The sequence below is a fragment of the Temnothorax curvispinosus genome, unplaced genomic scaffold (assembly GCF_003070985.1).
Source record: "Temnothorax curvispinosus isolate PA1 unplaced genomic scaffold, ASM307098v1 QBEX01004747.1, whole genome shotgun sequence".
In the NCBI taxonomy this organism is placed as follows: Eukaryota; Metazoa; Arthropoda; class Insecta; order Hymenoptera; family Formicidae; genus Temnothorax; species Temnothorax curvispinosus.
Window position 1 is genome coordinate 1,140,144 of NW_020214527.1, and position 15,838 is coordinate 1,155,981.

Below are 15,838 nucleotides of genomic sequence, written 5' to 3' on the forward strand. Positions count from 1 at the left end.
AATTCACTTTATGACACTACTCATCCAGGAAACCGCATAATCGATTTAAAAGAATTAATGACATTTGTGCCCCGTGCAGCGGATTTTTTATATAGACTTGCAACACTATTATAGCACGCATGTAACATTTTAGGTACACTTTTTATAGGCTTAACTAAAAATAAAAATTTTCTTTAGTTGTGACAATATTCTTTCGAATAAAATGCGATATATTTTAAGAATATGATCTACAACAACATTGAAAAGGAATAATTTATAACATATTAATTTTTACACAGTTCTTTTTTTTTATTAATTGGACGATGAGAAAAGTTTTTATATATTTAAGTGAATGCTTGGAGAAGGAACCTCTATTCATCTCTCTGCATCCTTATCCCGAAAAGACTAATCTAACCCAAACTAAATTTTAATTGAGATATAAGTTGGGTTTGGTTAGTTTTTGTCAAGGTTGGCAATGCAGGAAGAAGAGCAGAGCCTCTCAATTGTCAATATAAAGAAAAATATAATAAAAATATTTTGTAATGTCAATAACTGATACATAATTTTTATTTGCAAATCTGTATATGTTTAGCTATATGCAAATATGTCAAAAAATAAAAAGAAATAAAAAAAAATATTCAGTCACTATATATGACACTTTATTTGAACATTTTATGTCTTTATCAAAGAGAGTGTGGAACGGGCTAAGTAAAAGCCAGGTGCTGTTGACGGTGCACAAAGGTTAATTTTTTTATTTATGATAAATCAAATTTTAAAAACGTACGTTTTGGTCCGAATTTTGGACCATCTTCATCGAAACTACAAAAGAATCAATAACAGAATGCATGAAATCAGTATACTGATTTCATGCATTCCGAGAGACTGAAAGCCCTATTAATCAGATCAATGGCGGTGCCTCTAAAAATGTATAGAACGGTATTAAACTTAGAAGAGGGAACAGCTGTCATTATGCCGTTAATGTATCTACGGTAAAAAGGGAGAGAAAATCCAACAATCCCGATCGTCCTTGTCTCCAAATCTTGAAGAGTAATGTCGGCGATGGTCGAAGAAAGGGGCGACCCATTGGAGAACCAAACGCCTGCCTGTAGCAAACTCCATTGAAGATGAAGTAAGTGGAGTCTAGCACAAATTTAACCGCCTGTATAAATTCGTCACAAGGTATGGCGTAGTTCGTTTCGATATAACTCCATTTCTGCCTAACACTGTCCAATGCCAGTTCTACGGGAGCGTTGGTAAACAGTGACACGCCATCCAGAGAAATTAATTTGACGTCTTCGTCAATCCGCATATATGAAACGTACGTTTTTAAAATTTGATTTATCATAAATAAAGGAATTAACCTTTGTGCACCGTCAACAGCACCTGGTTCTTACTTAGCCCGTTCCACACTCTCTTTGATTTTCACCAGAGCCTTTACACGGATTTATATCTTTATCTTTTTCATCGATAAAAATTAATTTAAACATGTTTATTTATTAGAAGTTATTTACAACATTTTTACCGAAGAATACGTAAATAGGACATGGACGATTTTTGGAAGTTTATCCAAAATGTTTTTTAGACTTAATGGCATAAGTCCTAAGAGAGAGCTCGCTTAGTTATAAGTTATACATATTCGATTTTCTAAAGATGAGTCAGAATATGTACTACCTTGGAAAATCAATTCGTTTTCAGGGCCGATGGCTCATGGGCGCTAGCATTCTTTATACGTAATGTTAGGTATGTTTTTTTTTATTTATTAATATGCATACAGCTGTAATAAAATATTATCTCTAATATTATAAAATATAAATGTGTTTTGTATTTATCGTTGAAATATACTATTTTACTTTCATTGTTTCAAATATTTGTCGATAAAATGGATATGTCGCTATTTGCGTTATCTTTATGTAGACGCTCCAAACATTTCCAAAGTGTATAACAAAATCTCAGAGCTGGCCAAAATAAAGAAAAAATTTTGACGCATATATTTCATCTTATTAAAATTTTGTACCTACTAAATGCTAAATATTTTATACGATAAAGAATATTACATATCTTGTATGTGTGTTACATTTTTTAGAACTAATACTTTCTTACCGCTAATAAATAAGTAATTAACATTCCATTTTATTTGAACATAAATAAAAATATATTAAAAATATAAAATATAATAATTTGTTTAATGCATTGATTATATAATATTATAATAATTCAAATCTTGCATTCGTGAACCATTAAAATAGTTTTTGTTCCGTGAAAATTTTATGACCCATATTTTTTTTTCAAATATATAACTGTCGTATATTCGCATTGACATTCGCAATATACTATCTCTTCCGCATTATAACAACCGTTAAAATTGCTATTAAAAAAGAACCAATCGTAGAAGTGATTTTATCATTAAATACTTTAATCATCGGACATTAAAGTTATATACGACGGAGTAACACTATATATAATCGTAATGCAGATATCTATGTAATAAATTGTCAAGTAACAAACACAATCAAAGCATTTAACTACGATTTTATCTTCCGGAAATAGCAACGTTTTTTATGTAGCTGCGAGGTTTGTGTTATCTTCAAAGATAATATATATATTATGCAGTCATAGTCTACGTTTTGACAAATTTGTGTATGAGTCTTTTATATTATTTTTTAAATATATTTGTTGTATAAGAAAAAAATGTTCTTTATCTATTTATATATTTATCTCTTTTATTTCTTAAGGGTTTGATTTCTAAAATTTTCTGTTTTTTTTTGAAATAATTTTAATTAAAAACATTTAGAATATATTTTTTCTTTATTATATAAACGGAATTATTACTTTTTTTTAGATGAGCAAGATAGGCAAATCTGCTCGGAAAGTAGTAAGTATTTATAAATACACTCGTTAAACAATATACATATTAAAAATATCCTTGAAATGTCAATATTGATAACAAAAATATCTTATACAGGGGAAGAAAATAGGTTTATTCATCGTGAAAAAACTTGCAAAGGTAGCAATAAATTATTTAATCGCGGGACTATTATAAAAAATGTATATATAAATGATTATTGTATTTTTTAAAGAAAAATACAAATTGCATTTGTATGTCTTTATATATTTGTTTCTTCCTGAAGTACACACAAAAAAATTAAACAATGTGCTTGCATCATAAACATTATATTTTGTTTACAGATATTTCATAATATTATATTGTTCTTATAATCTAATGCTTTGTCATATAATTTACTATTTTAAACACATAAAAACTTAGGACATCTATTTTTTAATTATTTATGTTTTTCGCTATTTTTATTTGCTTTAAAATAATGGTTTTTTTTTAATTTTTTTTACAAATAATGAATGTATATTAAATTTCTGGCGAAATGGGAAATATATGTTCTTCTTTTGTTTTATATTGTTTTATATGTATATCATAAGATAAAGTCGTTATTATTAACAATATTTTTTAGTCTATTTTTATTTAATAATATTTAGTAATATTTATTTAAAATATTGTTAATAATTAGTAATAATTATTAGCAGCATTTTTGATCATTTTATAAAAATATTGTTTAAATCTATATTTGTATTAATATTAGAACAGTACAAAGCTTTGCTTGAGCCATTTACTCTTTACGCTGATTTTTAATTACATATACACAATAATATATGTCAAAGAATATCCTTATAAAAAAATTTAAGGAAGAAAAATCATATATATGCTTCATTATGCACATAGTTTTTAACTTGTTTATTATCTCGCCGACTGCCAAGATAAATTTTTAATCCTTGCCAAGTACAATTTAAAAATAAATGTTATTTTGAAAGAGTTTTATTTTAATAGTGCTTGATAATTTTGGCCAAGGCTGTATATATATTATTGTAATAAAATGTATTTACTTGTTAGATACCATATCTATATCGCATTTTCTGCACTATATAAGCGCTATGCACCATCAACAAATCTGAAATATACAGGTGAATACAATTTGAATTTTTATAAAAATGCAACTCTCATATCTGTCGTTGGCTTTTGCCATAATCATTGTTATGTCGATTATGCACACAACCGAAATAGAAGCAAGACCCTTTTCTGAAACTGATGCAGTAAGTGAAAGCGAGGCAGGATTTGGTTCCTGGGTAAGCAATTTCTATAATTAAAGCTCTATGGGTAATGCTTATTTTTCAATTCAGCAGATTTTTGATAGTTAATTGTGATAAGCATAATAATATCTTCTCTTAAAAATATGTGCGTTTACAGTAATAATTTTATATGGAGAATTCTCTCTCTCTCTCTCTCTCTCTCTCTCTCTCCCCCCTCCCCCTCTCTAATATCTCTTTTATTTCTTAAGGGTTTGATTTCTACAATTTTTTGTTCTTTTTGAAGTAATTTTAATTAGAAACATTCAGAATAGGTATATTTTTTCTTTATAATATAAACAGAATTATTACTTTTTTTAGTTAATCAAAATAGGCACACCTATTTTGAAATTTTTGGTAAGTGTTTGAATACACTTGTTAAATAATATATATATTAAAAATGTCCTTGATATATTAATATTAATGAAAACATTTCTTATACAGGGGAAGGAGTTGGGCAAAGCATTCGCAAAAAAAGTTGCAGGAGAAATTAACTAAAAATGAATGAACTTTTAAAAAATGCATATATAAATGTTATTATTATATTTTCAAGAAATAATACAAATTGCATTTGTATATTGGTTTCTTTTTGAAGTACACAAAAGAAAATAAAACAGTATGCTTGCATCATAAGTATTGTGTTTTGTTTACGGAAATTTTATAATATTACGTTTATAATATTATGTAATATTTTATAATATTTATAATATTGTTCTCATAGTTTATTATTTTATTGTATAATTTACTATTTTAAACACATTAAAAACATGGGATATCTATTTTCTATAATTATATTTGTTTTTAATCATTTTTATTTGCTTTAAAATAATGCTTTTTTTAAATTTCTCTTACAAATAGTGAATGTATCCCAAATTTTTGGAGAAATGGAAAATACATGTATACAGTATTTCTTCCGTTTTATATTGTTTTAGATATCATAAGAAAGTCGTTATTATTAGTAATATTTTTCAGTTTATTTATATTTATTAATATTTATTTTAAATATTGTTTTAAATGTATTTTTTATTAATAAACAATTTATTGTGCCCCGTTAATTAAAATTGTAAGACTATTAATTATAATAATTAAGATGTTAAAGTTGTTTAAAAAAAGTTTTGATTTATTAAGTATATTTTCACGTTGCATATTTTTTGCAAAATTATTATTTTTGAAGTGGACGAAAATCAGGATGCGGCATGAACATATATCGTACCCAAAAATTTTACTAATTTCTGAATTTCTATAAGAATTTTGGTATTTTGTAAATATTCACAATATATTAATTGTAATATATATCTATTGTTTGCTCATTATTCTTTTTACAAATCATTATTCTATTAGTATGTACGATACAGGTATAATATCGTTAGAATTTAAAGCGAAATGTGTTCAATAATAAGGTATATATATATATATATATACTGTCATATATAATACATAATTTATTTGCCAACACGAATTTTCCATAAATATATCATATATCAATATTCATTATATAGGTTTTGTGGCTGCGTATATAATAATATCATCTTACAACACACTATTAATGTCGTGTGAATGTGTGTGTATGACGTGTATGTGTTTTATGTATGTATTATCTTCATAGATTTTTTAAATATACTCGTAGTATTTTTGTACCAAACTGATTTGCGTTTATGAACTCACAATATGATTTTCGTGCACAACATGATGCTCCATGTGCTTTTCTTTATTTTTGCAGATTGCACTCGAGAAAATGCCTAATAATTATTCACCAAGAGCTATCAAGATCTTTTTAATTGCGACAGCAAAGGATATCTTGAAAAATTGATTATTTTCTTTTGTAGATATGTCCGGATATGTTTCTGAGTGTTTATATATTATTGCTGATAATTATTATTTTGTACTTTTTTGTTTATCTCCTCCTAATCTCAAAAATATTTAATTTATAGCCAATCTGCAAAAATATGCGAACAGGCATATGCACTTACGCAGTTGTAGTGATCAACATTGCTATAATAAATATTCTTAATTGTTTTCTCAATTAAAAATGTAACAAAAATTATACGACGTAATTATTTTGTGTAATTTTGAAACAAAATCGAGATGCCATATAATTATTAACAATAATATTACAGTTATTACAGATATGTTATTAAAATAAGAGTGTATAAGCAGGTAGTAGCAGGTAATATTTCAATAATTTATATTTATCAATATTTCCGATTTTATTGTTAACGATATGTTTAAAATTAATTTTTTAAATTAACGTTTTGTAAAAATATAATAAAAGGAAAGTAAAATCAAGACTTTTATCGAAAAAAATTAATAAAGATCACCAAAGATTGGTACGTTACTTTGAATATTAAGATTACACAGGGTTAAATTAATTTCTAAAGCATCAATTCGCTCGCGCGCTGCGCCAAGTACGATCCCGTAAGTTCTCTTTATAGTAACCATGGTATCATCTCGAGAGGGTCTAAATAACTCGTATATGTCTTGTCGAATATTCTGCTAGACTACGACTCTCGACCAGCAAGAGTGAGTTCAATTAACGTCATTTTTTCTTTAGTCTACTTCTTCTTCAAGATTCACGGGTAGTTAACAGCAATATGCACGTGTACGCAACAATATTTCATAGTATTCACGCTAAAGAGACCATCATATTTGATATTACATTAATGAATAGGAAAGGCAGTGCAAGCGTTGATTCTACTATTATCTCGAAGTCATCTTGGCATTCAATATCGTCTAGCGTCATGAAAAGAAAGGAGATCGCGATTTTTATGAGAGTGACATAATACTTAGTTGTACATACGATGTGAAACATAAATTAATGTATTTTCTTGGACAACTGTACTTAAAAAATTCCAGTTTCTTATCAGAATGGAAATCTCGTCTAATGATAATATTATCTTTTGTTTTATTCGTTTCTTACATTAAGGTCGTAATAATTTCTATGTGCAATGCACTCATCCTACCGTCTCTGATAAGTAACTATTTATCCCGTATACCTAGTAATTATATCTAAATGATTGATGATCTAAAAATGACTTCGAGCTAATATCATTATCTCTTACAGTACATTTTAGCGTTAAGTTGATTGCGCGCAGTGAGACATTAGTGAACAGTGACGACGAATTGCAACGAGTACGTTTGTTCTTGAAAATAAACTCTTGCCGCAGTACGAAAGAAAAATTTTGCGAATTGCGAGAATACGATCGCTATACAGCAATGAAATGTGGCGTTTGAAGTCTATAAGATCAATGAAACGTTTGCTGAACAACAACAATTAATCATTGTTGAATAACCGGGAAATGATAGTATTGCGGAAATAGGAATTTTCGTTAGATGCCGCGTGTTTGAAATGCTTGTGTATTAGAAATGTAAAATTGCAAACAGACGGCTATGGATGGTATTCTCTAAATGGAAATGCAATTGCGTGTGCACGTCTAACAATCGACAGCGATGACTGTTATTACCTCGTTTCACATTAATTATAGTCTAACGTACAACATCACCTAGGTCTAGGTATTAATCACAGCGATACACGACGTGTAAACGTACCTACATTTATGCTGATATGTACAAATATCAGCTTAGCCATTTTACGCTACACGCAACATCCACTATATAAGAGTACTAGTTGCGCACAGTAGTTAATTAAGAGTGGACAGAGAAATGAATTGCACAATCCGTCTTTTCTGAACAATAACTTTATACGAGCATTAAAAGTTGTTGCAAAGTATTTCTGCGAGAATAGTTTATCCTATATGTTATAGCACGTAGTAAAGAGGTACCGTTTCTTCTTTCTCTGTATAAAATTATCCCAAATAATGACGGAATGTGCAAATATCTTTCTTCTTCTCCACTATATTAATCTCATAAGTATCAGCACGTTTTTTTAACATATTTGTATCTTATGTATGTTTGTGTGCGCGCAACTGTCACGCGTGTAATTATGCACATACATATCATCGACCACTGATTGTACGATTAGGATTTGTGCCGAGCACAAACAAGCGATCACATTCAAGACCCTCCCCCCCACGTTATATTCGCTCCATCATCTTCCTTGAATAATTTACGCTAAAAGCAAGCTGAAGTCAAAATATATATATGTATATCTGAGCTTGCAAAAAATTATACATAATTATACAAATCTTTCTTTGAATTTATACAATATTTTATGTTCGGTTTTATTACCCTCTTTCTTTTCTCCTCTCTTTTGTTTATATATCTTACCAAAAATTTAGCGCATAACAGCTTTCGATTGAATAATACGTGGGACAAAACAGCATAATAGTATTTGTATAAAGAAAAGTTATAATTATGTTGCTATGCTAACACGCACTTAAGAATAACACATTGCTATGTCAATAGCATTTTAGGAGCACTTTGTAATACAAATATATAACACTTTTAAGATTATATCTTATGCGAGTGATAAATAATAGCTAAGTATTATATTTTAAATACTTAACAATTATTTATATTAATCGCATATTTTCGTAAAAAATATCGTATTATTTATTAAGAATAGTGAAGGAACGTAGTAACAAAACAATGCTATCATAAAGATAATTTTGTTACGCCGAATGTAGATCGATATTAAAAGTTAATATTTAAAAATAAAATTTTAAAATATCCAATAATTAACGTAAAATATTTGCAGTCGTATTTTTTATTAAAACATAAATCCACTTATAACAGCAATTTTTTACTATATTTTTTTATTATCCTGATATCCCAGTAAGCAAGAAACATCAATAAACATTTTAACTACATTGCAGCAACGTTGTAATGTTAATGCAATATAGTTAAAATGTTTTTTGACGTTTCTTGCTTACTGGGATTTTACAGGTAATAGATTCAGAATTTTATAATGATTTGGTTATGCGACTTCATGAGATCCGCTGTGTAATAAAAAGAATAAAAAGATATTTCTAATAAGAATAAATAAGTAAATATATAATATTTAGTAATGATCGATACTAACATCTTTTTCTATAATAGTATATCAATCTTCAAGCTCAGTATAGTTGATTGCATAGTTTTGCGCTGACATATTTGTCCCTTACGGTAGTTTATGGCTAAACTCTTAATATTATCGCTCTGACCGTATAGTGATCGTTTATTAAGTTGAAGGACGCGAGAAGTCGGATCTCACATTCCAATCGTGTTGTTTTCTCGATGCGTTTCCACATTTTCTACATAGAATTCGAAACGCAACATGATTTTATCGATATCAATATCAAAGTTACAAACTTGTAATTCCATACAACACTTGTGTGCATAATATGTATACCGACTTTTAACGTTCTTCCTCATTTGAAACGATTTTCTAAAGCCAGTAAAAATCGAGTGGGTCTGAAACACAGATATGCAAGAGACAACGAGCCTTGCATTTGCGTGCATTTATTTGACAACGCATTCGACTTACTAATTCACATATATCCATAACTTCCCGTTTGACACTGAAAAAGCGTACTCTTTTTTTTAATTACGCGCTATGTATTTCCGATTCGCTCAATTAAAAATAATCGAACCTAATTAATGCAAACGCACTTACAAGTAAGTGCACATGCGCTCCGTATTTACGCTAATCTTTGTGCAACATCTTGCGACGATTCATATATACGATACGTATATCCTTTACACTACCTTACTATCCAACATTGACTTCACAGGAGTAGTTATGCATTTTCGTATCATCTTTTAAAGAATATTTTCTCGCGCGAGAGAGCAAGAGATACCTATATTTTTGTGCGCAGCCTTTCTTCACATCTTCAATATGAGTAAATACTTGCCAAGGCTTAGAATCATTTTTCTCAAGCACGTGACAAAAGCGTAACAGATTTCTCTATGACTACACGCATTTTTTTCGAGAGTATTAGCGCGAAAGTAACCACTGGAAAGCTCGCTAATTATAACTGTAGCACATTGAGCGAAACTTACTTTCATTACGTAATACAATTTACTTAAAAACGATCTATGAGTCTAACAAATCTTATACTTTCTATATAAATTATAACGCTCTACAACTGTTCTCTTAAATTGACTACGGACATTTGACTCGTGAATCCTCAAAATACATTTCTAAAAACAATTTCTAAATTCAGCAACTAACGTTATTTCAGTGTCTTTAACGCATTTCCAATAGAAATCATTTTTATGATAATTCATGTTAGAAATTCTCTTTGTTAATATTATTTGTATCTACATAAACATGCAAAAGTGAATACGACCTACATTCTTCTGTATATTTTATCTAATATTCTTCTCTTAAAACATATTATATACGACAAAAGAAATTAACAAATTGAGACGAAAAGAATTTTACTTGACATCTAAACTGTTCGAACAATCGAATCTTCGAATGTTGGAAATAGTTCAAATAATTCGGTTCTTAATTCGAATTGTACGAATTATCCAAACTTAAGACTCGAATGTTTCTATCTCGAGCAGTTCTAGCACATAAAATTTTTTAGATCTTTTGTCTGAATCCTATTTGAAATATAAACGTGTTTGTATAATAATACTAAATTGTGATAAAATAAATTCTAGACATTCTTTCTTGTAAATATTTATATAAATATTTGCATTATTCTGTGTAGTTTGTAGGATTTAAAAATCGGTTTTATGTAATGAAAATCTTATATCATATAATGGAGGAATAACGAAACCTTTCTTAGTTATACTAAAAATCTAAATTCTAAATCGTGTATTTTAGAAACATTTAGAAAATGTTTCTAAAATAAATTTACATTACTATCTCTAATTTGGCACTAAAATACAAGTAATGAAATTAATTTCTCGTATTAAATTCTTAATTAAATTTCCATACATCAAATTTAATTTTCTTGTTAATATGTAACTATAAAATCTTATACTAACTTTTCCTCCAATGCATTACGTATAGTATTGACTCTATACTCTTATCTTGTATTATCTGACTATTGTATATGTATTATATGTATGTACATACATATATGTATAAGATGCATACATCTATATAAACCATTGACTTTACATTTCATCACAATATTCTGTTTACGCATCTGCGGTTTCAGAAACATTTATGTTTTTATAAAATGCTAAAACGTAACACAATACATCCATAAAATATAACTGCTTATGACGTAATGATAAAATAAAATATAATTAATAACATTTTTTATACACAATTTTAACAACAATATGTATACTCTATATAATTCAATTCATAGAATCGAAATCTTTGAAAAGCAGAGAAAGATGTGAAATAAAAATAATAATTATTAATTTGAAATTTGAATTATAGTAAAAATAGGATAAGTTTATACGTAGGATAAGTCTAAATATAGTACAAGTAGGAAAAGTTTTACTTGGCAGTTACTGTCTTTTAACTTAACAGGATAATATAACAGAGAAGATTACAAAAAGCTCATTAACTACTTAATAAGATATAACAGACGATTATAAAAATAATATACCACCATTCCTGATTGTCTAATTCTTAACTGTTCTTGAATATATATGAAAGCAATATATTAATATATATATTATATACATCTATGCCATATAATATAATACAAATAGAACGCGTAAAGAAATGTTATATACTCTTCATATTGTACGAAATAATAAATAGAGTTCTTGACTGCAATATACTTCTATAGTATAAGGGACAATTTTAGTAGACTATTTAATAGAATGTAATTATACATTCTAATTATATTAGTTAATCACTTTTGTACATCCTAAGTTTATAAGTAATTCCTTACTGTAATCCTTAATGAATAATTTATTGTCCATCATGGAACATTTCCTAACTTTATTTATTGTCTGCTCACACAGTATTGTCGGTTATTTAAATATATAATCCATTTTTACAACTAAACTGTTGTCTGGATACTAAGGAAGACCATTATTGTCCAAGTTCTTTCTTATTGTCTGAAAGTTTCTGTCTTAGAGAAAATTGAGTAGATTCATCTTCAGATAATGTGGAATATAATTTGGAAAATCCAAATTTACAATTATTGCATATTTTTTATATGTCAAAAAGCATTCTTTTCTTATCTGAAACAAATTGTTATAAAATATCATTTGTTTTATATTACAAACTATATAGAATATTAATCGTTACTATTTTATTAAGACGTAATAAGGAAAATATGTTGCGTCTTATTCGAACGTAAATGATGAGAAGGAAGTTTCGTGAAAAAGAAATAGAGAGCAGAATTCGAATAACAAGCGAGCAAATAAAAACAGCTCGCAAATAAATCGACCTGGATACTAGTTATCATCGTGGCCAACAATACTGTTCGTCTTACTGCTTAGAAAAGGTCTAATTGTAAGTCAATTAGTAAGGCTCCTAAACGATGTACCTCGTATAAAGTATACTCATTGAAAAACGATTTTCTTAGTGCAGATCAAAAAAGTGCTGGTGCAGAGTATTGTCCCTAGAATTCAGTCAACATGTTTCTTACGTCTATATATCGAGTAACTGCGCTACGAACACCCTACTTCTACAAGCTTCTATACCTATTACTTAGGTATTTTACATTCTAACATTATGTAGATACATATAACAACTTACATACTTTATTTATACCTGATGCACGTACGAATACTTCAATTAGAATACGGCAGGCTGAGCAAGTATACCACGTAAAGTTTCTTACTCTTAATTGTGTTTTTTTTTCTCACAAAAATACAACAATAATCAATGGAAAATATGTGCGATATTGTACTATCTGAAATAAACTCAACGTATATCTCATTTATTCTGTTTAAAAATTTCATACATTTTTTAAATATACAGAAAATTCTAGATGCGTTCTTGTATGCAGAAAGGATCTCTACTGTACATTATAACAATGAATTAAAAATATCTCTATTATTTGTAACAAATATTAATACTTGATGCCTAAGTAATAATAACAATGAAGATAAAATTTATTCTCTTATTTAAATCGTTGATTTTTCGTTAGCTCAGCCTAGCATCGGGGACTTTTCTTGCATACTGTAACTTTCTGTAAAATAAGATAAATGCTGCGAAGCGATGAGCCCGACAGACGAAATTATGTGAACGCCAATTAATTGAGTTCAGACTGCGACGCTATCTTTTATCGAGTAGCATTTGCAGTGAGATATACGATGAAAATACACGCTACTATACTCGTCGTGGCAGTTCATTCATCTTCAATTCGTATGTACATCAGTATTTTCGTAATATACTGGATCTGTTTCGAATGTTATACGTGTAAATACGGATCACGGGGTTGAATCGTGTGACTCCAGAATTTATCACGTCTAATAAAAATGTATGGTATATAACGATGTCCCTTATGTCTATGTTTATACATGCGACTATGTAGTTTTGGATGCCTGGCACACGCTCTTATAACGAACGTGAGTAGTATAGTAGATAACTGTCTACGTCGCATGGAATCCATTTACATCGATAAGCACATAGACTTTTTTTTGTTTCTTAGGATATATTGTCTTTTCGTATGCGCATTATTTAAAATATACACGCAATGGTACACTAATGCATTTTATGCAATACGTGTACGATATTTTACCCGTAGCGGGTGTGCGCTTAACTCGTTCCTTTACAAAAATACAGTTTATCGATTATATGTATATATATATAATGTGCTTTCTTCAGTATATACGTTTTCTTCATATTAATATAGTACATACTAAATTATATAACTTCTGATAATGTTAAGATATCTGTGTAGAGTACTGTGCATATCACAAACCATCGAAAAGCATTTAGCTTCTCTTTTCAAATATAAATTTGCGATATATCAACGAAAAAGCTATTTCAAAAGAACGTTTATAATCCTCCTCTATTTGTATGAGGATTGTTCGTAAATCACAGATTTCCTATGATTGCCATACAAATGTATAAGTCATTTGAGTGGCATAACAATTTGAGTGGATAACAATTTAAACCAAATTATCCGCATTTTGAGAAATAAGAGGGTTCTAAAAATTTTTAATGAGAAATACAATTGTTTTATTATATTTTTTATATATTATATATTATTACACGGAGAGAATTTTTTGTTATATTTTACTCTTAAATTCACTATAAACTTGGGACAACTTGGCAACCAAGGAATTTTTAAAATATACAAAAGACATTTTACAAACAACGTGATAAAAACTACCAAGCAGATTGGTAAATTATAAAAAATTATTGAATTTTCCTAGATATATTTTAGTAAAATTAATTAAACATATTTTATATTTTAATGTAATAGATATTAATATTTTTTATTATGGTGGATATTAATCAGAATAGCTTGCATAAAATTCTTGGTGGTATAATACATGTTGTCCCACAACTACCATGATTTCAGGATAAATTTTAAGAGTCTCTCCGTGTATATTTTTTATTGAGTCCGAGGGGAAAACTGTTATATTTCTATAACTGTAAAAAGAAAAAGTTTTAAAATTATAGCAAGGTATGTACGACTCATATACTACTTACACCACTCAAACGACTCATATCATTGAATGCCGTTAAACGCACACCCTTATAGATCAAGGGGTTTTCGACCACTTGGTAGCTCATATACAGCTGTCCTAAAGTCGGCAGCGATACAAAATATTTTTTGTCGCATCACATGCGTGGATTTTTGTTTTGTGCACAAATCCTGAATTTTTTCTATTTCAGTAAGTACCAAAAGTACATACATCGGCATTTTTTATTCTTTCTTTTACCTAGTAGTTTCCTAGAAAATGGCTTATTATTTGAACTTATGTGTATGCAAATATCCTCGGCATCCGTATATACCTTCACTTATAAAGTAGAGTATCTTATATGTTTCCGATTATCTCACATTTCTCTTGTTCGATTGGCTTATTATAAAGTCTTACGAAAAAATTGTGAAGTGATTTCGTATTACTTGAACGAGCTATGACTGAGAACTGCGGTAGTAAATATCGGTATTTTCGTATATGTTGATGATAGAAAATCCGGTTTCTCTACAATCATCTGTCCATAATATGACAAAAAATAGTTTTCCTGATGTGATTGATAGACTTAATTGGATTAATCTTATCACTCGAAGAAAGATTCGGTTATGTTCGTATTCATCGTTCACCATCCTTTAGCTTAGCGAATGTCCATGATTATATTATCAATGATTTTTATCAATTTGTGTTATTTTTCTATGCTTTCTAATCCCAAAGAATGAGATTAACGATCCGTATTAATACTCAGCTCTTTTTTCTTCATTCAAAGCTGCACAAGGTGTGTACAAAATACTATCCTTTGATTGAGCGTACAGGAATCGCTGAGCGCAGATTAGCAAATTGGGAGAATCCATAATTACTTTCGGTTCCAATATCTTCCAATACATGTCATTATATGAAAACGTGAAAGTCCGCGTTTACTTTGTTCTACGTTTATCCTTCATTTCCGTTCGATTTGTTTCGATGTTGCCTCATCGAATATTTTGCCCGATTCGGTAGCTTACGTTTTCCTATTATTTCTACATATCGTCATATTCGGAGTACGGATACTTAGACATTTCTTCTTGGATCCACGTTACGTATTTGGGTACGTTAGCGTAGACTCCGGGCAGTTTTGGGTGGGCGCATTTTATGCCCCAGCTGACAATTCCGCCGACAAACCATTTCTCCTTGTCCTTCTCATCCTGACACAACAGAGGTCCTCCAGAATCACCCTTGAAGAAAAATGAATAATTCGTAATTATCGTTATCTTCTAATACTTTTGTAATT

General features: G+C 28.9%; 1 protein-coding gene and 1 long non-coding RNA gene across 3 annotated transcripts in view; one reads left to right on the top strand and one right to left on the bottom strand.

The window, feature by feature from the left end:
* LOC112453874 overlaps window positions 1–15,838 on the top strand; it is a 58,998-nt gene that overhangs the window by 37,036 nt on the left and 6,124 nt on the right. The gene's annotated exons all lie outside the window — the stretch shown is intronic.
* LOC112453873 overlaps window positions 14,499–15,838 on the bottom strand; it is a 34,310-nt gene continuing 32,970 nt past the window's right edge. For both annotated transcript variants that reach the window (XM_025014876.1, XM_025014875.1), the window contains exon 20: window positions 14,499–15,782. In XM_025014876.1, the coding sequence (XP_024870644.1) occupies window positions 15,588–15,782 (195 nt within the window). In that variant the 3' untranslated portion in view covers window positions 14,499–15,587. The remainder of the gene's footprint in view (window positions 15,783–15,838) is intronic.